General features: G+C 42.5%; 1 protein-coding gene across 2 annotated transcripts in view; it reads left to right on the plus strand.

Moving 5' to 3' along the window:
• MAP4K4 (mitogen-activated protein kinase kinase kinase kinase 4) overlaps positions 1-22,924 on the plus strand; it is a 179,940-nt gene that overhangs the window by 61,306 nt on the left and 95,710 nt on the right. For both annotated transcript variants that reach the window (XM_084844424.1, XM_084844426.1), the window contains exon 3: positions 13,880-13,936. In XM_084844424.1, the coding sequence (XP_084700550.1) occupies positions 13,880-13,936 (57 nt within the window). The remainder of the gene's footprint in view (positions 1-13,879; positions 13,937-22,924) is intronic.

Here is a 22,924-nt window from a genome sequence, read left to right on the forward strand (position 1 = left end):
GCTTTCTCCTGGAGTGTGCTCAAGTTCATATTAATTGCATCGGTGATGCTATCTAGCCATCTCATCCTCTGCCGTCCCCTTCTCCTTTTGCCTTCAGTCTTTCCCAGCATCAGGGTCTTTTCCAGAGAGTTTTCTCTTCACATTAGGTGGCCAAAATATTTGAGCTTCAGCTTCAGTATCTGTCCTTCCAATGAGCACTCAGGGTTGATTTCCTTTAGTATGGACTGATTTGACCTCCTTGCAGTCCAGGGGACTCGTAAGAGTCTTCTCCAGAACCACAGTTCGAAAGCATCAATTCTTCGGCGCTCAGCCTTCCTTATAGTCCAGCTCTCACAGCCATACATTACTACTGGGAAAACCATAGCTTTGATTAGACGGACCTTTGTCGGCAAGGTGATGTCTCTGCTTCTTACTATGCTGTCTAGGTTGGCCATAGCTTTCCTCCCAAGGAGCAAGCGTCTTTTAATTTCATGGCTACAGTCACTGTCTGCGGTGATCTTGGAGCCCAAGAAAGTAAAATCTGTCACTGCTTCCATTTCTTCCCCTTTTATATGCCAGGAAGTGATGGGGCCAGATGCCATGATCTTCGTTTTTTTAATGTTGAGTTTCAGACTAGCTTTGGCACTCTCCTCTTTCACCCTCAACAAGAGGCTCTTGAGATCCTCTTCGTTTTCTGCCATTAGGGTGGTATCGTCTGCATATCGGAGGTTGTTGATAATTCTCCCGGCAATCTTAATTCCGACCTGTGATTCATCCAACCCGGCATTTCTCATGATGTACTCTGCATACAAGTTAAATAAGCAGGGTGACAATATGCAGCCTTGTCATACTCCTTTCCCAATTTTGAACCAATCGGTTGTTCCATGTCTGGTTCTTACTGTTGCTTCTTGTCCCTCGTACAGGTTTCTCAGGAGACAGGTAAGGTGGTCTGGTACTCCCATCACTTTAAGAATTTGCCAGAGTTTGTTGTGATCCACACAATCAAAGGCTTTAGCGTAGTCAATGAAGCAGAAATAGACGCTTTTTTGGAATTCTCTTGCTTTCTCCATGATGCAGCGAATGTTGGCGATTTGATCTCTAGTTCCTCTGCCTCTTCGAAACCCAGCTTGTACTTCCGGTAGTTCTCGGTTCACATACTGCTGAAGCCTAGCTTGTAGGATTTTGATCATCACCTTGCTGGCATGTGAAATGATCGCAATTGTGCAGTAGTTTGAACACTCTTTGGCGTTGCCCTTCTTTGGAATTGGAATGTAAACTGACCTTTTCCAGTCTTGTGGCCACTGTTGAGTGTTCCAAATTTGTTGGCATATTGAATGCAGCACTTTAACAGCATCATCTTTTAGGATTTTAAATAGCTCAGCTGGAAGACTGTCATCTCCGCTAGCTTTGTTGTTACTAATGCTTCCTAAGGCCCACTTGACTTCACTTTCGAGGATGTCCGGCTCAAGTTCAGTGACGGCACTATCATGGCTATCAGGGACATTCAGATCTTTCCTGTATAGTTCTTCTGTGTATTCTTCCCACCGCTTCTTAATCTCATCTGCTTCTGTTAGGTCCCTGCCTGCTTTGTCCTTTATCATGCCCGTCTTGGCACAAAACGTTCCCTTGAGATCTCCAATTTTCTTGAAGAGATCTCTAGTCTTTCCCATTCTGTCGTTTTCCTCGATTTCTTTGCATTGTTCATTTAAGAAGGCCTTCTTGTCTCTCCTTGCTATTCTCTGGAACTCTGCATTCAGTTGGCTATATCTTCCCCTTTCTCCCTTGCTTTTCGCTTCCCTTCTTTCCTCAGCTACTTGTAAAGCCTCATCAGACAGCCAGTTGGCTTTCTTGCATTTCTTTTTCTTTGGGATGGATTTCGTTGCTGCCTCCTGAAGAATGTTACGGACCTCCGTCCATAGTTCCTCAGGCACTCTGTCTATCAGGTCTAATCCCTGAAATCTATTCCTCACCTCCACTGTGTATTCATAAGGGATATGATTTAGGTCATACCTGAACGGTTTAGTGGTTTTCCCTACATTCTTCAATTTAAGCCGAAATTTTGGAACAAGAAGCTCATGATCTGAGCCACAGTCAGCTCTGGGTCTTGTTTTGACTGACTGTATAGAGCTTCTCCATCTTTGGCTGCAAAGGACATAATCAATCTGATTTCGATATTGACCATCTGGTGATGTCCATGTGTAGAGTCGTCTCTTGTGCTGTTGGAAAAGAGTGTTTGCTATGATCAGCGTGTTCTCTTGGCAAAACTCTATTAGCCTTTGTCCTGCTTCATTTTGTACACCAAGGCCATGCTTGCCTGTTATCCCGGTGATTTCTTGACTTCCTACTTTAGCATTCCAATCCCCTATGATGAAGAGGACATCTTTTCTTGGTGTTAGTTCTAGAAGGTGTTGTAGGTCTTCATAGGACCGATCAACCTCAGCTTCTTCGGCCTCAGTGGTTGGGGCATAGACTTGAATTATTGTGATGTTGAATGGTTTGCCTTGGATTCGTACTGAGATCATTCTATCGTTTTTAAGATTGTACCCCAGTACTGCTTTTCCCACCCTTTTGTTGACTATGAGTGCTACTCCATTTCTTCTAAGGGATTCTTGCCCACAGTAGTAGATATGATGGTCACCTGAATTAAATTCGCCCATGCCTGTCCATTTGAGTTCGCTGATTCCCAAGATGTCGATGTTCAATCTTGCCATCTCATGTTTGACCACCTCCAACTTACCTTGATTCATTGATCTGACATTCCAGGTTCCTAAACAATATTGTTCTTTACAACATCAGACTTTCTTTTCACCACCAGACACATCCACAGCTGAGTGTCCTTTCGGCTTTGGCCCAGCCGCTTCACTCTTTCTGGCACTACTTGGAAATACCCTCTGCTCTTCCCAAGTAGTATATTGGACACCTTCCGACCTGAGGGGCTCATCTTCCGGCGTCATCTCTTTTAGCCTTGTGTTACGTTCCATGGGGTTTTCTTGTCAAGAATACTGGAGTGGGTTGCCATTTCCTTCTCCAGTGGACCACATTTTGTCAGAACTCTCTGCCATGACCTGTCCATCTTGGGTGGCCCTGCACAGCATAGCTTATGGCTTCACTGAGTTACGCAAGCCCCTTCGCCACAAGAAGGCAGTGATCCATGAAGGGGTCACTGAAGATAGTTCCATAGAAATGGAATAGTCTTTGAGAATGCTTTGATTTTTTTTTTTTAACTTGGTGCTTGTACATGGTGTATTTTGAAAAGCATATTTTCAGTTATGTGTATATTATCAATTTTATCGGTCTTTATCTACACTTAAAAGAACTGAAGTTAATGAATATTATAACCTTTTAAATGAGTCATCTCATCACTCTAATACTTAACTGCAGAACTATAAAAAGAAAAATGCAGTCACTAAAAGAGACCATCATCCAGACACCCATTTCCTTTGTTTTTCTTGCATTTGATTTTTTCTTTAAACTCAGAATTGTTTATGTATTTCAGACAGCAGCAGAACAAATCTGTTTTAATCTCATTTTCTCTCTTGGTTTTTAAACTTGTCTCCATGAAATAGATTTGTTTGTTTAGCAGTTGGATAGACCAACCTGCTTATGAACATGCATTTTAAAAAGTGAATTACTGACTCCTTGTGTGCTTTTTTCCTTTTAAACCAAGATTCAAGGTTCTCATTGAAGAAGTTCTTGAGATTATTAAAGGCTAGTGACATGCCTGTGGGTAACTGCACATTGTGATATCATCCTCCTGTAAGTGTTTATGCAAGTAAAGATCAGGCCACTCAGTCTTGGGGGGAGTTTGCTTTCGCCTCAGTAGTATCAGGGATAGCAGCCCTTTTACTTTCTTTCGCTAAGGTAAAATTGAGTGATTTACTTCTCTGACACGAAAGCAGCATTATGTAAATGCCCTGTAGTGGTCAGGATAGTGTAATGAGGCAGTAAGCAACCTGGTGCTCTCTAGATATTTTGGACTACAACTCCCAGTAATCCCTGACCATTGCCCATGCTGGCTGGGGCTGATGAAACTTGTAGTCCCAAAGAAGTCGAGGGCACAAGGTTCCTTCCCTTTGGTGTAGTCTGTAGTGTAACAGAAGTTCATTGTGACCAAGAAACCCAACAGGTGAACTTGCTTTTTAAATCATTGGAAATCTGTAATGGCTCTTTGTCTTAAAGGCGCTTTGTCGTCCCTTGTGGATTTTAAGCTGCACACTTGCTTGATCAATCTGCTCTGCTTGCACCCTGCAATTCATTGCATTCTGCTTGTGACACAACATTGTCTGGATTTGAGAGGACTGATCTGTGGATGGAGTGATGGCAACGCTAGCCTTGTATTTGGATGCATAGATGTGAATCCTTCCTGGTTCCTTGAACCCCAGTGGCTGCAGTTGCTTGAAGTTCAGTGCGTACCATTCTTGACTTAGAAGTGAGTGACCTCACTTTATTTCTTAACAGCTGCAGTTTTTCTTTTTTGTGCTGTTCACAGGGCTTGGCCCTCTCATTCATCTGACCACGCCTCCGATAGTGGAGCAGGAGGTGCATCAATTTGTGTGCTCCCTGCCCCACCGTTAAGTCCTGCTGCCATTGCCTGCTGCCCACCTAACCTATTGTTTCCGCACCTCACGCTCCCTCCCTGCTCCATTGCTGCCACTGCCCACTCTGTGGATCTTTTCAGGAGGTTAGGATGTCCCTGGACACAGCAGTACAGGCAATCTCCTGGGACCCCTTCAGAGGCAGGCATTTGGGCTTGGCCAGGTCTTTGAAGAGCTGCGCCGTCCACTTTTCTAGCCAACTTGGCTCTTCAGAGAGTGGCGGTGGAGTGGGAGATGTGGTGCCAAAAGAGTGAGTGGATGGGGCGGGAGGGTGACAGGTAGATGGGAGGGGGGAGAGGGGAGAGGTGGAGGAGAATGGGGCACATGTGTGTGTGCTGGGGCGGGGGAGATGGATGTGGTATGTCGCCCCTGCAGTGGGTGTTGAACTCTTAGGTTAGAAGTGCCAAGATAGTGATAAGTAAGACTCAAAGGTTTACTTACAAGGAGTACTTTATTGGGTAACTTACAGCACACAGTACCCAATGGTCGGATCAGACAGCTTCTCTGAACCCCGAGCCACTGGGACAAATGGGTTTTATACAATACCCGTTAGCCATGAGGCAGCACAACACTAGCAAGCACCCCTAGCCTTCATTCTCAGCATAGGCTAGAAGTGTTTGGTTCTCAGGCACAGCCACCTGTAAACAGACTTTGCTTCCCAGGCACATCAGAGATAAAGACTCTCCTCATTAGCAAGGAATGCACCAAGAAGCTGTGATCGGCCTTTTGACTCATCTGCACATGCTCAGAGGCTTACTAGCATGGTAATTGCACCAGCAATGAACTTAAGCAAGCATTATGGATCTCTAGGCCCCTCTAACACTACGAATGACTTGGCTACGCTCCTGGGGCCAATACACGTGGTGGGAGGGAGGGGCGCAGAAGACCCAGAATGACCCACTCCTGGTCTGCTCCCAAATCTTGATTCTGATGAATTTTGTGAATGTAGCATCGATTGTTTCTAGCAGGGTCTACACATTACAATCCTGTCACATGGCAGTGGTCTGTATGCTTTACTGGTCTGAGCTGTTACCATGGCAGTACTACACAGCATTAATTCTTTTTATTTTGTTGGAAAGATGTTTAAACACATACCTACAGTAGCCAGTGCAACCCTATACTTTTTTCTGCTTTTCACTTCTGGTCTGCTTTACATACTACAGAGAAGTACGGTTTGAAATATTATGCGTATTAAACCTAACATCAAGTGACTTGTGCATCTGTGGTGTTTCTGTATTGTATCACAAATAAAAATGTATGGTTGTGCTTTTAAGACGAAAAGTCAGGATACTGCTAGCTTCACAGTGCAGTTTACAGTTAAGAGCTGAGAGGATACCATTCTTAAACTATTTGGCGGGTTGGAGAGATGGTCTGTTTTGAATGCATTTATCAAAAACCAAGTGACTATAGGTCAAGGTGGTTGTGGTACTCTTTGTAACTTTGCTACTTTTGGTTCCTGGAAATAAAGCAGCAATTTTGGCTTCTGAATATTTTGCTACTAGTTTTCAAGAGTTGGTGCTTGATTATCTGTAAACAAGGAGTTGAAAAGAAATGATTATCCACATGGCATGTGTGCCCTAAGAGTTTAAAATACATTGCTAAGCACTTTTACTTTTGTCAATTACATGTTGGATGAAAGCCAGCCTTTGTTATTAGCTAGGTTTTTCTTTGTTTGCATTATACATCAGTTTTATGGGAGATGTGTGATCTCCTATTGATCTTGCATATCTTAATGGATATTTTTGCTAATACCTTTTAAAAATCATCCGGCAGTGATGGCTAGCTTTTATTTGCTAAAAGGAAGTTCCAAAGTGCGAGCCTCTGTAGGTCACAGTTTTGACCTACAGAACAGCTATTCTTTATGTGTGTTGAAAGTGTGAACTGAGTTTTCTGCTACAGTTTGTGTTGCCTTCATTGAGCAAAGAGTAGAAGTTTCATGGGCTGTTTGAATGTAAAACAAAACTGGAAAACATCCAAAATGATCCAATGGAATAAAGAAATGAAATTGAAAAAGTCAAAAAGGATGTTGAAAAAATATATGTGGTTTTATTCCAAGAAGTATCCCTATGTGTTTTGGCCCTGAGTATGGTCCTTCTTCAGGGATCAGTTTCCTGCAGAGAGCTCTGAAAAAGATGACTCCTGCAACCAGCAATGAGTTTGGTATACTTCCAGTCAACACACACACACATTTTCGGTTGATTCTATACAAGTACTAGACTTCAGTGTGCACAATATATAGTCCTGATGCAATAGATTGCCACATTCAGAAGGGATCGCTACACTGGGGAAAGATAATAAAGTCCTAGGCTGAATTCCTTACCTAAAAAGGCACCCCCTCCCCAGTAAAGAATACTGCCAGTACTACTGCTGTTGCTTTTCTCTGGACAGAAAGAGAGGGAAAGGGTGAATGTGACACTTATCAATTTCACCTCTTTTGCATTGATATTGTAGATGAACTAGCTACAGAGGTGAATGAAAGAAAGCTTTATCCATGTCAAATTTTCCGGCACACACTACACATTTGAAATTTTAAAAAGTGATATTGAAAAACTTAGCTCTTTCATTGCTGCAGGCCCACTAACTTTCAGAGCAAACGAATCTGATGAAATTCATAACTCCTTGTCAATTTAAATTTCAAGGGGGAAAATGCAGTAGGATTTATCACCATTTCAAACCCAGAAACTCTGTAACATAGGGATGGTGTTGTCGAACAGGTAATGGTGGAAGGGTGGCCAAATAACGGCCAAGGATAGGGGGTTATCAAGCACAACAAAAGCCACACCTCCAAACTAGGTGCAACAATAGTACTGAACTAGTTCACAGTCTGAAAGGATTGCACTATAATTGAGATAAAAGCTCTGAAAATGGCTACAAACCGATGCTTTAAAAAAACCTGGAATGATGACTAAGGAAAAATGGGAATGCAATGATCTGGGAGAAGTATCTTGTTCCTCAGGAATAAATGAATGAGCAAACACTGTAAGCACTGAAGATAAAAGCTAGTGTTGGAAGCACTGGATTGGCACCAGACTTAGTCATGCTTAGAGTAGACCAGTTGAAATTAATGGGACTTTACTAACTGTAGGTTTACTCTTAAGTATGACTAAATCTGGATCCAGTTCATACTGCATAAGCCTTAACTTTGGGTCCATGTTGTTCTCTTTCACTTAGACTCTCTCAGTCTTCCTGTTCACAGGTTACCCTCCCTGGATTACAGGGTAGATAACCAGCAGAACTGCCAATCTGGAAAGACTTGAATAACCCCCGCCAAAAAAAAACTTCAGGGAGGATTTTTTGGGTGAAGAGGGGGAGACACCTACGGTAAAACTTGTTGGGAAGGACATCAGAGAAGAGCTCAGTGGTGAGGATAATCTGGAATAATAGAGTAAGTTGCCTGAAGGCAACCTGCTATCTTAATTTAGTATGTTAGTAACGTAGAAGCGGGGCCGCAGTGGCTTAGTGGTTAAGATGCTGAACTGCAGACCGGACGGAGTGAGCTCCCATCTTCGGTCCCAGCTCCTGCCAACCTAGCAGTTCGAAAGCAGGAAATTCCAAGTAGATAAATAGGTACCACTTCAGCGGGAAAGGTAACAGCGTTCCGCACACCTCGGTGTTCAGTTATACCGGCCACATGACCCATGGAAGCATCTTTGGACAGCACTGGCTCTTCAGCTTAGAAATGGAGATGAGCACCACCCCCTAGAGTCGGACACGACTGGTTGGGGGCACCTTTACCTTTAATGTAGAAGTGCATAACTTGCATTTTGCCTAAGGCTGACAGGATTCCACATATCAGAATCTACTTAAGCAAGTAGCATCTTGGAAAATCTAATTATGGAATAACAGCATTACTGTATAGAAATGATACAGTGAGCACTGGCTATAAGATTTTGTTTGGGTGTTCCTCATTCACCTTTGCTTGATCAATGCAGTGGCCATGGGCTGCTACTTGGTTTTATTTCGTGCCCTAACCTTCTCCAGGTTTAAAAAAATCTTGTTAAGAGCTAATGGTATTTACTATTAGATACCATTAGATGCCTATTCGTACCAGGCCAGGTTTAAGGCACTTGAACTAATGTACAAAGCCCTAAACAACTTGGGACCAGGATCCCTTAGAGAGCGCCTTCTTCTTTACCAACCTGCTGGGTCACTGAGGTCATCAGAGGGCATGTCCCTGGTAGTTTCACATGGACCTATGGCCCAGCTGGAGTCCACCAGGAAAAGAGCCTTCAGTGTGGTGGCTCCCTTCTTGTGGAACTCCCTGCCTTTGGAGGTCAGGCAGTCGCCATCGTTGTGTTGCTCTTGGCGCCTCCTGAGAATGCTGTTATTTCGAGAGGCCTTCCTTGAGTGACCAGCCGTGGTTTATTAAGTTCAGAATCTGTTTCCTTTAAGATGTTTTAATAGTTTTAATATGGTGTTTTATTGTTTTATCTTGTTGTTCACCCCTTCAAATGTTTGATGTGGAACAGTATATAAATACTGTAAATAAAATAAAAACAAATAAATACTATTCAGTATAGTTGAGCCACAGCCTCTGCAAGCTTCTTTCTTCGAAGCATCAATTTATGTTGGGCTCCCTGGCCCATTGTCTATGATCTTTGGTGTCTGGTTTTAGAGCACTTTCCCTAAACAAATAGTGAAGCGGCTCTCTTTGTGTGAAAGAGAGCAAAACTGTGAAATTCTGTACTCATCTTTCAGACAATTATTCAGATGTGTGTGAAATTTATGTGCATACTTACAGGATGTGGCAGCGCATGCTGTACGAAGCCATTTGGCCAGCTCTGGAAAGAGTGGTTACACCTCTCAGTGCTGGCCAAATCTCCTGCTGCCTGCATCCCCACTGTTATTTCTGATCTGAGATCAGAGGTAACAGCAGGTATTCCTCTGGGGAAGGATTCCTCTGGAAGAACCGAAGGATGCTCTGCAGGTTGGATGCATAATCTCCAAGGGCTGGAGGTTCCACATACCTTCTCTACACTGATCCATATGTACTTTTTCCCAGAGTTAGGAATGTTTTGCAATGGTGGTAAAGCAATATTGTAATTACCAACAGTATGTAGGTAAGAGGAAATAAAAATGGGACCTACATAACTTACCATTTATACAGAGGTCGGTAACCACACAGGTCACACAAGTTCTTCTCCCAAAGTATGATTAACTTGTGCAGCAGTGCTTGTTGGCTTTCAAAAGTATTTCCACAGATGTGGGTCTGAGAGGATGTATTTAAAAACAAAAGATGTTAGTAGGCCAACAAAATTCAGCAGGTTACAGGATTACATCCTTATAAGCTGTTTTTTGTAAGGGGAACACCTTTTGTGCCAATTGCTTGTGTGTCGTGGGTATGTGTGCGAAGTCCTGTGTGCTGTAGTAGATAGAATAGAACATTTCAGTGACTATTCCATGTTAATGCTGCATAGTTCCTAGCAGTTAGCTCCCAAGATCTTCAAATATTCCATATGTTATAGTGAAAGAATTTTTGCATGCCTTGAAAATAAGGTCTTTAATGTGTGTGTTTTTTTTAGTTTGGGACAGTGGGAATTGTACACTTCCCACAGTCTTCATTTCCCACCCACAGCTTGACATAATTCTCCCCAAGGGTCTTAGGTTGCAGGGGGCAGGAGAAAGAATAAATGCAAACCCCTTCACATCATTTTCTTAGGGGCAGCAGAATGAAATGTTTGTTTTGGTGCACTTTGCTGCTTTATAGAAACCATGGAGCTGCTGGCTCATGACACTTCTCACCCACCCCCCCTCCCAGCCTGGAAGAATGACTACAGATTCTAATTATACCAAAGGGTGTGAATAACTGAATAAACGGAAAGTTATATCTTGAGCTAAGGCAGTGAACAGATTCCTATCTTGAAATTCTTGGTTTACTTATCTTTCCCTTTCTAAAAGTGTTCCTTTTCTATCTGTTGCCTTCCTCATTTATGCTATTTTTAAAGCACAAACTGTAACTTTTAATTAAATGGGGATATAAACAGCACAAGTAAAGAATGAAAGGGACAAGTACTTCCGTTCGGAGTAAGTCTCTTGCTCTTCTGAGTGCATGCTTTGTGCCCTTGGTTTAATCATTTCTTTAATTCTCTGATTGTCTCTCTCCCCCCGCCTCCCCATGACTGGTAATAAGATAAGAGAGCATGAGTCACTATGGTCTGTTGCTATATTTCCTGCAACAAAATGAAGGGTTCTGTAATAACTCTGATAACTAAATTACCCAATCAACTGAGGTTGCAGGGCTTGGCTTTGTCAGGTTTTCAAGTCAGAAAGAGGAAAGGGTTTTCCTCTGAAAGTGTGTGGTTGTGGTCGCAGGATCAGTTCTTCTGTGGTCAAGAACTACGTGTGATTTACTGCTTGAAAGTTCCACAGTCCTTATAATATTTGTAGCCCATAGCCACCTTTTTAATGTCTGAAATGAAGATTTCAGTAAAAAGTGTGTTTGAAGAACATAGCCCTGCTGGATCAGACAAAAGGTGTCTTTAGTTAAACTTCCCATTGGACAGGAAGATGCTTCTGGTCGGAAGGCTACAAAACTGGCCATGAAGGCAGTTGTCCTCCCCCACTGCTATGCCCCAGCAACTTGGAACTATTGCTCCCAGTTGTAGAAATAACCTTGCAGGCAAATAAGAGGTGTTAAACATTTGCTTTTCTCCAAATGTTATAGCTTCAAAGAGCATTGCTTGCTTTTGAGGAACTAAAGTAGGATTTGAGGCTAGCAGGATCAGTGGGGGCTCCTTGAAGAGTAATAACTTCTGTCTTCAGTAATCTCTTAGAGCAATTTATAAGCAAACAGAAATGCATCTTTCCCTGTTTCACTTTTAAGTCATGTGCATAACAGGCTGTTTTGCCTGTTCTGGAGTAACAGTACTCTGATCTGTGACTGAGTGAGGTTCAGCAGTTCACCCTGGAAAGCATGCTGCATTTTGGGTGGTCATCAAGCTAACTGAGTTGGTGAAAGGGGGCATGGCTATTTGGGGAACCCCAAAAGAGCCGCACTTGTCCTCCAGGCCTGAGGTTTTGCACCCCTGCTTTACTCTTTCCCAATGTGGCAATCACAGCACACAAAAAGATACCATCTAAGTGAATACTAAAAATATTTCAGTTGGTGCAATAGTTGTTAGAATTATTGTATTTTGGTTGGTTTGAGCAGCAGTGTTCTAGCAGAAAGTAAAAGTATTACTCCCATAAACAGAGAGAAGGGGTCATATTTGCACAGGTGTTCGTACTGTTTCTTCCCTCATTAGTAGAATCAAACATGTCACCCTAAATTCTCTTCTTTTTGGGCCCATTCATACATGCAGTTGATAACTTGCATGTGGTTCTGTTAGCTGATACCATAGAAAAGCGGTGTGTGTTGAAATGGTATGACCTGTCATGTTCAATCTTTAGCTCACTCACATATCCAAGTCACCACTTGTTGCTGTACTGGGTTCGTGTTTTGTTTTTTTGAGCAAAGGAGAAATTCAAACAGGCTGAAGAAAATGGACCAAAAAGTGTTTTTAATAGATTGCTTGCTTGATTATTTATTTATTTCATTTCTATACCACCCAATAGCCAAAGCTCTCTGGGCTGTTCACAAAAATAAAACCACAAAGTGCAGCATAAAACAATATAAAATCTGAAAGCTTAAAACCACAATATAACAGTACAACCAGAATAAAACCTAGCAGCAATGCAGAGATTTAAAATACAGATTTAAAACACCAGAGCTAAAAGACCAAGAACCTAAAATGCTGTAATGCTGGGAGAATAAAAAGGTCTTCACCTGGCACTGGAAAGAGTGCAACGTAGGCACCTGACAAACTTCTTTAGGGACCTCATTCCACAGCCAGAGTGCCAGAAAAGGCCCTCTTCCTGGTAGCCACTCGCCTCACTTCCTTTGGCAGGGGCCCATAGAGAAGGACTCCTGAAGATTATCTTAAGGCCTGGGCAGGCACATATGGGAGGAAGTGATCCTTCAGATAACCTGGCTCCAAGCCGTTAAGGGCTTTGAATGTTAACACCAGCACTTTGAATCCGGCACGGAAATGGACTGGCAGCCAGTGCAGCTGGAAAAGCACTGGTGTAATGTGATCTTGTTGGTCAGTCCCTGTTAACAATCTTGCTACTCTATTTTGGACCAGCGGAAGTTTCCAGACTGTTTTCAAAGGCAGCCCATGTATAATGCATTGCAGTAATCCAGAGAAGAGGTTATCAGAGCATGGATAACTGTAGCTAGGCTACCTCTCCAGATAAGGGCGTAGTTGGTATATCAGCCTAAGCTGATAAAAGGTGCTCCATGCCACTGAGTTCACCTGTGCCTCAAGTGACAGTTCTGGGGCCAAGAGCACCCCCAAACTACAAACCTGATCCTTTAGGGGAAGTGCAACCCTCTCCAGAACAGGTTGAACATCACCTAGCTGGGCAGATGAACCACCCACTAACAGTACCTCCGTCTTGTCTAGATCAAGTCTCAATTGGCCCTCATCCAGTCCATTACCGTGCCCAGGCATTGATTCAGAACAGCCACTGCCTCACCTGGGTTTGATTAAAAAGAGAGGTAGAGCTAAGTGTCATCCGCATATTGATGGCACCTCAGCCCACACCTCCGGATAACCTCCCCCAGCAGTTAGATGTTGAACAGCGTAGGGGATAAAATAAGAGCCCTGTGGAACCCCATGGCATAATTGCCAAGGCACAGAGCAATAATCCCCTAGCACCACCTTTCTTGAATTGGCCATCCAAGTAGGAGCAGAACCACTGCAGTGCCTCCAGCTCCCAGCCCAGACAACCCATGGCTGATGGTGTTGAAAGCCACTGAGAGGTCTAAGAGAATCAACAGGGTCACAATCCCCCTGTCCCTCTCCCGGCAGAGGTCATCCCACAGGGCGACCAAGGCAGTTTCTGTTCCAAAACCAGGCCTGAAGCCCAATTGAAATGGATCTAGATAATCCATTTCCTTCAAGAATGCCTGCAGTTGTCCTGCAACCACCTGCTCAAGCGCCTTGCCCAGGAAGGGGATGTTGTTTACCTAACTCTGAATGAAAATTGTACAAATGCTTAAACTATATGTATCAATTAAATTGTGGAGTTGGGATAGAGCAAAAAATACAGTTACAATCTTGCTAAATGACTTAAGGATGAATTACTTGTGTTTAGCTCCAAGTATTTTAAATCTATGTCTTATGGCTATGATGGCACCATGTTTTGAGCCTTTTATATGAAAATAATGAGGAAGATAATGAGCAAGCAAAGTTGTAGGAAATTGATAACTTTTCCTTAGTCTTTTAATATACAAATGACTATTTTGTCTTTTCATTTCATAGGGTCGACACGTCAAGACAGGTCAACTGGCAGCTATCAAGGTCATGGATGTTACTGAGGTATGTTTCGAATGCGTTTCAATTTTTCAAAGAAGACATGAAAGGAATTGCCTTGACCCTGAACCCTTCCTCTCTTCAGTATTAGAGATCTGTGCACTACAGCATGCATGCAGATCTCTGGATTAGGGCCAAAGTGAAAAGAAATGTGCACTCGTCTGAGAATGTCAGCTTCATCACAATAATTGTATACCCTTTTTAGGTTGGAAAGGAAATGGACCCAATAAAGGTCCCAAAGGCCTAAATGCAGAAACATCTGCTAAAATGTTGAGCAGATTGTTGGCAGAATTCAGTAGTGTAAAGCAGTAGTTGCAGTGGACCCAGGAGGATTTACTGTGGAGCTTTATATGAGAATGGGGAAAAATTAACCCAGCCAGAGAGATAAAAATATTTATCTGTAGTTAAACCCTTATCTTTAATAGCTTTAGTTGAAGGTATTCAAAAATAGATCAGGTTATTTTTTTCATTTGAGAAGTATTTTAAACATCAGAAAATGGAAGGGTAAGTCTGAGAATAGTGTATCTACTGTTATCACATTGACTTAATATTTTATAATTAGGCAAGATTTATTCATCAGCTGTATTTTATTAGCTCAGCAGTGTCTAAAGCACTTCAAATCAAATAGCCTACTGCTCCAAAACCTATTTACTTCATATGATTCACTCTGAAGTATCAAAGCTCGTTCTCTGTTCTTCACAGAGAAGGGACTTTAATTGGCAGGATGGTTAAGCTATGCTAAATTGTACTTCTTAGTGAATCTCAGGTTCACTTGCTTCAGAAGGTTAATCCAGAATTTTGTTTCTTTCTGGTTTTGACATCCATTTATTTTATTTATTTTTCGTATGTGTACATGCAACTGAACTTTCAGCAGGACTAGGAGCTTGTGGATAAACAATGTTAAAAATTGTTAACATTGTTAAGAATACAGGAAGCAAGGATAGGTGAGCAGCATAGTACCTCAGTGGCTCTGAATCTCTGTATAATCACAGAACAAGTCTGTCGACTGCCAAAGCATGGTGTAGTGTACTTTAGAAAGAAGTATACATTCTTCCCACATATAGGAAATATATGTACATAGATTGGACATCATGGTCTAGTTCATACGATCAAACAAGCCACCGTGGCTAAAAGAAGCCACAGTGGATTGTTTTAATATCTGGCTTGTTTTGATTGTGTGAACTGGGTCAGAGCTTGTCATATTTTATTTGCTTATTCATTTATTACAGTTCCATACAGCCCAATATCTGAAGTTCTCTGGGTGGTTCATAACAATTAAAACCAGAAAACACAGCATAAGATATATTATAAAAATGTAAAAGTTTAAAACTGCTGTATAAAATAAAAGTAAAAATTGGGATAAAACCTAGTAGCAATCCTGAGATTTAAAATATAATAGCAGATTTAAAACAGAATTAAAAAACTAAAATGCCTGGGAAAATAAAACATTCTTCAACTGGCGCCGGAAAGAGCACAATGTAGGTGAGCCTCTCTGGGAAGCTCATTCCACAACTGGGGTGCCCCAGCAGAAAAAGCCATTCCATAAGATACGTTAATGAAGGCATACCATTAAACTCACAATAATTAACACAGAGGGTAAGGCACTTCTCCCAGAGTAAATGGCTAGCTTAAATCCATTCATGAATGAGAGGAGGAACAATTTTCTCAATGGTGTATGTGGCCATGATGCCATAAGGCCTTCAACTAGTCCACCCTAGCAGGAAGATCAGAGCAAAAGTCAATACATAGACACTAGCAAGGGGTATCCTTCATTCCCTCTCTGCAAATTAGTGGTGGTGGTGGTACTGGATTCTACTGATAGGTTACTTGCAGGACAGTATCCGCTCATCAGTCTTGCATTCAGAATGACCCACCGGTAAAACTAGTATGCTGACCAGGTAGTGGGCTATATCCAAAGGTTCCCTTCCTCCAGCAAGACAGTTCCTCCTTCCCTTCATGGAAGGGAATGTTGGGGTCCAACCCAGTATCTTCAACCAGGTACCAAATACATGTACAGCATTGATAAATATAAGAAAAATCTCAGACACAATAATTAGGAAACTTGAGATACTGTAAAGAAAAGTGAAAAAACAACACATAACCTCTAGAATCCATTTGTCCAAACATAAGGAGTAGATATTTATAATCTGGATAAATCTCCAGATAATCTGGAGGTGGTTTTAATGCTACTATAGTGAGCTTTAAGAGCTATGTCTGAAATCTCTTAAGGAGTGGGGAAATGGGAACAGGTTGGGAGTGACTATTTATTTATTTTATTTATTATTAAATTTATTAATCACCCATCTCGCTGGTCACCCAGCCACTCTGGGCGATGTACAACATACCATAAAACAGTTTAAAACAATAAAATTCTACCATATTTTTTTTTTAAAATACCCTAACCCACCCCAAATGCCTGCCTGAACAACCACGTTTTTAATGCACGACAGAAGCTCATTAAAGAGGGGGCATGACGGAGTTCCCTAGGGAGGGAGTTCCACAAAGTGGGGGCCACCACAGAAAAGGCCCTCTCCCTCGTCCCCACCAGTCTAGCTGTCCTGGCTGATGGGACAGAGAGAAGGCCATCCGAGGCTGATCTTGTTAAGCGGCCTGTCTGGTGTTGCTGGAGGCGCTCCTTAAGATAGGCTGGGCCGGAACCATATAGGGTTTTAAAGGTCAAAACCAACACCTTGAATTTGGCCCGGAAAAGAACTGGTAACCAGTGCAACTCCTTCAGCACTGGAGTGATGTGATCTCGCCGGCGGCTGCCTTTAATCAGGCGAGCCGCCGCGTTCTGTACCAGCTGCAGCTTCCGAACCGTCTTCAAGGGTAACCCCACGTAGAGTGCATTACCGTAGTCTAAACGAGAGGAGACCAGGGCATGTACTACCGATGGGAGCAGATGGTCGGGAAGGAAGGGGCGGAGCCGCCGTATCAGATGGAGTTGATACAGCGCTGTCCGGCTCACAGCTGACACCTGAGCCTCCATGGACAGCTGGGAGTCCAAAATGACCCCCAGGCTGCGGACCTGGTCTTTCAAGGGTAGCCGTACCCCATTCAACACCAGGTCAACATCCCCCAGCCTCCTCTTGTCTCCCACCAAAAGTACCTCGGTCTTATCAGGGTTCAGCTTCAGCTTATTCCTCCCCATCCAGCCACTCACCGTCTCCAGACATTTGGACAGGGATTCTACGGCCAACCTTGGTGAAGATTTGAATGAGAGGTAGAGCTGCGTGTCATCCGCATATTGATGACACTGCACCCCAAACCTCCTGATGATAGCCCCTAGTGGCTTCACATAGATGTTAAATAGCATCGGGGAGAGGATGGAACACTGTGGCAACCCACAAGTAAGTGGCCATGGGTCCGAAACCTCCTCTCCCAGTGCTACCCTCTGGTACCTGCCGGAGAGGAAGGACCGGAACCACCACAATACAGTGTCTCCAATGCCCAACCCCTCCAGGCGGTCCAGGAGGATACCGTGGTCAACGGTATCAAAAGCCGCTGAGAGGTCGAGAACAAGGAAGGAGCATTCACCCCTATCCAGAGCCCTCCTCATATCATCCACCAAGGCGACCAAGGCCGTTTCTGTCCCATGCCCAGGCCTGAAGCCCGATTGAAATGGGTCTAGATAATCAGTTTCTCCCAAGTGTGCCTTCAACTGCACCGCCACCACCCGCTCAATCACCTTGCCCAAAAATGGCAGATTTGAGACTGGGCGAAAGTTGTTCAGAACTTGAGGATCCAAGGAGGGCTTTTTTAAGAGCGGTCTTATCACTGCCTCCTTGAGGGCTGATGGCATCACTCCCTCCTCAAGGGAGGCATTCACCACCGCCTTGATCCCCTCACCCAGTCTCTCTCTGCAGCTCATAATGAGCCAAGATGGGCAAGGATCAAGTAAGCAGGTGGTCGGCCTTACAGATGAAAGCACCTTGTCCACTTCATCAGGAGGAAGAAGCTGGAACCGATCCCACAAAACCGGTTTGCCACAGGCCGCCTCTTGCTCACTAACTGTATCCACAGCGTGCAGAGTAACACACCTAATCTGATCAATTTTATCTGCAAAGTGCCTTGCCAAAGCCTCACAGGAGACCTTAGAATGCTCCAGTGGTTCCGCAGCCACAGGACCAACCAGGCTCCGGACCACTTGGAACAGCCTCCTGGGACAGCACTATTCAAGTGATAATCAGCAGGGGAAAATATGGTGGGAGATTACATCCTGGCAATTGCGGGAAAAGGAGGGTAGGCCACTGTTTAGCCTTACCCTCCTTTCAGGTTGTTATCTAATGGAAGAAGTCATGGTGACTGTGAAAGTAGTCCTCCCACCTGAAAGTCCTGCTTTTTAATGCCAGGTCAGTTGTTGGGAAAACATCACTCAACCAGGATTTAATTCTGGATGACGATGCTGACCTGCATGTATCATGGAGACTTGGCTGAGGGAAGAGGGGTATGTGTGTCTCACCCAGTTCTGCCCACCAGGTTATTCCATGGTACAGCAGGCTAGGGTTAGGGGATGGGGAGGTGGAGTGGCAGCAGTCTATAGGAATTCTTTCTTGCTAATCAGATGCTGATAGGGCTCATGGGAGTTGCATGCTAAAACATCTGGAGGGCCACAAGTTGTCCACCTCTGGACTAAACCCTGTCTGATCAATGGAATACAGAAATGGCCTAGACTGTTGACATTGTCACTCCTAAGCATCCCCTCCATCCTGTTAGAGCCAAGACAGTTCCCTGGTGTAACAGGAAGTTGAGGGCAATGAAATAGGAGGGACATCGGCTAGAGCGTCACTGGAGAAAAACTTGGGACACTGTCAACCGAATACAGATTAAAGACCATTTCAAAGACCACCTATGTTGTAGTGGTGAGGACTCTGCCATCACCATGTCCACGCAGAAAAGACTGGCAATGCTTTTCTGTACTGTGTGAGGCCTCCTTCACTAGAATGCTGGAGAAGGGGAGCCAGAGCAGTTGGTACCTCACTGTGAACAATTTGCTTTGTTCTTTGTGGGACTGATGCCATGGCAATGGGAAGTAATTAATGTTTCTTTGTGGGAGTGGGTTGCTCTTTCCTCCTGCTTAAAAAAGGCCTTTATTAAAGAAACTTTCACTTGACCCAGGGGATTTGTCTTAACTGTAGGCCAGTCTCAAATGTACCATTCTCGGCTAATGTAATTGATAAGATGTTGGTGTTGCAACTCCAGACGTATCTGGGTGATCCTAATTATCTGGACCCATTTCAGTCATGCTTTCAGCCAGAATATGGGACTGGGACTGCTTGGTTGCCCTTGTGGATGACTTACACTGGGAACTCGATGGGGAGAACACAAACCTATTGGTTCTCCTTGACCTCTCAGCAGCTTTCTATACCATCGACCATGGTATCCATCTGGACTGCCTGACAGGTCCATGGTTGCCATTGTAGACATTTTTTTGCAGTGGTTTCAGTCCTTTCTGTCCAAAAGGTGGTGCTGGGGATTACTTTTTGACTGCTCAGGCATTGGCCTTTAGTGTCCCAAAGGGTTCTATCTTGTCCCCTCTGTTGAAACTGTTGGGAGAAGCCATCTGGAGGTTTGGAGTAAGGTGGCACCAATATGCTGATGACACCCAGGACTGTTGCTTTTTGTCACCTAAAAGGTCGGCACACTTGAAGGAGTGTGTTCACACGATTACGCTTTGAGCTCCAGCTGTGACCCTTCCAGAGTCGGTCTGACTAGGCAATAGTTATCCACACCTTGGTTTCATCACATTTAAACTGTCACAATGCACTCTATGTGGAGCTCCCCTTGAAAAGCATCTAGAAGCTACAATTGGTGCAAAATGTGGCAGCTAGGCTGCTAACCAGTACGCTGTATGGGACCATATTATACCTTTTGAGAAAGACTTCACTGGGTGCCAATTACTTTCTAGGCTCAATTCAAGGTGTTGCTTTTAATCTTTAAAGTCCAAAATGGCTCAGGACCTGGCTATCTAAGGGACCACCTGTTTTGTTATGAACCTACAGGTATTAATATCTGCAGGAGAAGATCTTTTGAGGACAACATTATTTTCAGAGGCCTGTTGACCAGACACGCGTGAAAGGGCTTTTTTTCTGTGTTGTTCCCAAACTGTGGAATACACTCCCTCAAGAACTACGATTGGTCCCTGCTCCCTTGGCTTTTAGAAAGTGTATATGAAGACACATCTTTTTAACCTAACCTTGAAAATTATTAGTTTTAATTTTTATTGTTTTAATGCTGTATTGTCTTCAATTGCTGTGTGCTGCCTTGATGGCTTTTTTTTTTTTTTTAGCAAATAAGATGGTATATAAATGTTAGTAATAAATCATAAGTAAATAAATAGTTGGTATAACATTGCTATGTAGAAAATTCTTCAATACTTGTCTTGAATCCATTTGTTGATTGAAAATACAATAATTGAGCTATAATAGAAAGACTGATTTCTAGACAAAAAAGTAGATGTATCAAGATTCTTTTGGGAAGATACTAGTTTCTAATTTTATTTTTATGAAGTACTATTTAAAAAACAAGTGCAAACTTTTGTGCTGCTGGAATTTTTGTCTTAAGAATGAAACCCATTTTGGATGACTTGATGTTGAGAAGTCAAGTTAATGCAAAGGGTTTTTTCATCTGGATAATACCCCCCCCCCCAATGCATTAATCACAGGTTCTAGTGATAGGATAAGCACCTATAGTTAAGGGGATGCGAGGGAAGAGGCTAGTACAGAATTCATAAGCAGTGGTGCAAAAACTATGAAAATTTGTGTCATTCAAATAATGTGAGCTTGAAATTGCACACATAAAAACAGATTAAACACTTGAAGTATCTTATCTTTCCATATCAGATGTAGGAACATCTTAGTTAAATGACTGCCCATTTAGCAAAAACTTCTTGCTATGGGTCAGCTTATTAACTCCATCAAGTTTATTTTCACTATTGGTAGTCAGTAGTTGGTTTGACACTGCTCTTTTTCTTTTGAAAGAAACATTCACATTTGCATGAAATTGCAGTGGTATGTATAGCTTGTTAATTTTAATGAATATAATCAAGTCTGTGCAAGTTACCATATTCGTGGTGTACAAGGATGGCTTATTTCAGTTCACCTGACATCATGACATGGTGAGATCGGTTTTTGACCAAAATGTGTATACTCCCTTTGGCACTCTAATGATTTGTGTGTTAAACTGGATTTAAGGGTGATGCTTAGGATAATATTAGATTTTTTTCAGCTTTGTTGTTTGAACTGTTTGTTTTTATTTGTAGTGTATTTTCATTATGTTGCCCTGCAATTCTGTCAAACTATTTTAATGGATTTACTGGAAATGGATTTGCTTTGCACTTTCAGTACTCATATTTGTCAGTGACAAATGTGTACCAATAGCAATGTACAGTTTCTTTGTGCAAAGGTACCTTCCTTGGGACCTAAACGTTGGCCTTCTCTGAATTGAAAGCAGAACCTATTCCTTTATGAAGTCCACAGCAGCTAGAAGCACAACAATTCTTCTTATGTTCCCCATTTCCTTTCAGCTGTAGCATATAAATATTGGTTAATACACCCACTTGGGAGAGAAATATGTATCACAACAGTGGAGAATGCTGGACCTACCAAACTTTCTCATTGCTACAAGAATCTAGATAATTAATTAATTAATCAATCAATCAATCACTAGATTTGTAACCTGCCTTTCAGAGTCCCAAGATGGGTTACGGTATATCAATACAATACAGTGCTAAACAAAAATCCAAAATATTAAAATAATACAACAGCAAGTAACAACATTAAAATAGCAGCAAATAAAACAGTTTGGAAGGAACAGAAAGCAGGCAATGAAAAAGAAAAAAGGAACCCTTTTGGAGGACTCAATTTGTTCTCTCTACTAAAGTTGTTACATGAGGATATAAACTTTGGTTCAAATATTTTGTGTCTGGTGCTGCTCAAGCTATTCAGGAAAGATGTCTTGGTTCCCAGATGTTGTTGGACTTCTCCTCATCCCTGATCGTTGGCCATTCTGGCTGGGGATGATGGGACTCAAAGTCCAGCAACATCTGGTGGACCAAAGTTTGCATCTAAGCTTTTGGTGTCGGCATATGATTATAAATCCATGCACTTCTGCCTTGATAGGAATTTTCAGTCTTTTTTTTTTTAGTAGGTTGTGATGTAGTGCCAACATCTTTGTAATGTGATTTTACAGTAGTGATGCATAGTTGTGTTATTCCTAATATTGCTAAGTTCCCTTTTTTTTGCTTGGCAGTTTGTTTCAAATCTAGTTCATATAAAAGTAGTGCTAAGTAAACAACTGATTACAATACACTGCTTGGTTGTAAAGGAATAATTGGATTACTTTCATTGACTCGCTTTTGCTTCCCCTGTGCCTTTTTCCCTGCCTTTCTACTCTGTCTGCTTGTCTTGCAGTGAGATTCATTTAAAAAAGTTGTCAATATATTAAGCCTGTTTCATATTGCCTACGGATAATGAGGACATAATGCTTGTTGCTTGAAGCAAGGTTCGTTTTTCTCCAAATTTTCCAGTATTGTACTTCGTGTACTTTTGTTGTGACTTTGTGTTCTTCAGTCCTACATAACTTTTATTATGTCTCAACAAGCCTGCAATCAGATTAGAGTAATACCATTTTCTTTAGATGAAGGCTGTTATTCTTGCCTAACTTGAGAACAGGTGTCATGCCCATGTCTAAATCTGTCAGTGTGTGTACTGTTGAGAGAAAATGCTCAGTCTTCAAAATCATTTCCAGAATTTGCACTATGCATTCTTTTTGCCTGAGGAAGGGACTTGTGTTATAGTCAGGGACTTGGGATTAATCCCAGTTAAAATCCACATAAGCCAAACTCCCCATTGGCAAGAGGTCTAAACCTGTCTTGGACAGATGAAAAAGGTTATGCAAAGTGTGTGTTTATCTAATCTAGTAAATCAGGTTTGATATATGGGTGGAAAAAATGACAGGCAGAATTAAACTGGTAATAGCTTATTTAAGTACAAC

This window comes from Heloderma suspectum, chromosome 3 (genome assembly GCF_057233095.1).
Source record: "Heloderma suspectum isolate Gila_16-S chromosome 3, 16-S_ref, whole genome shotgun sequence".
NCBI lineage: Eukaryota > Metazoa > Chordata > Lepidosauria > Squamata > Helodermatidae > Heloderma > Heloderma suspectum.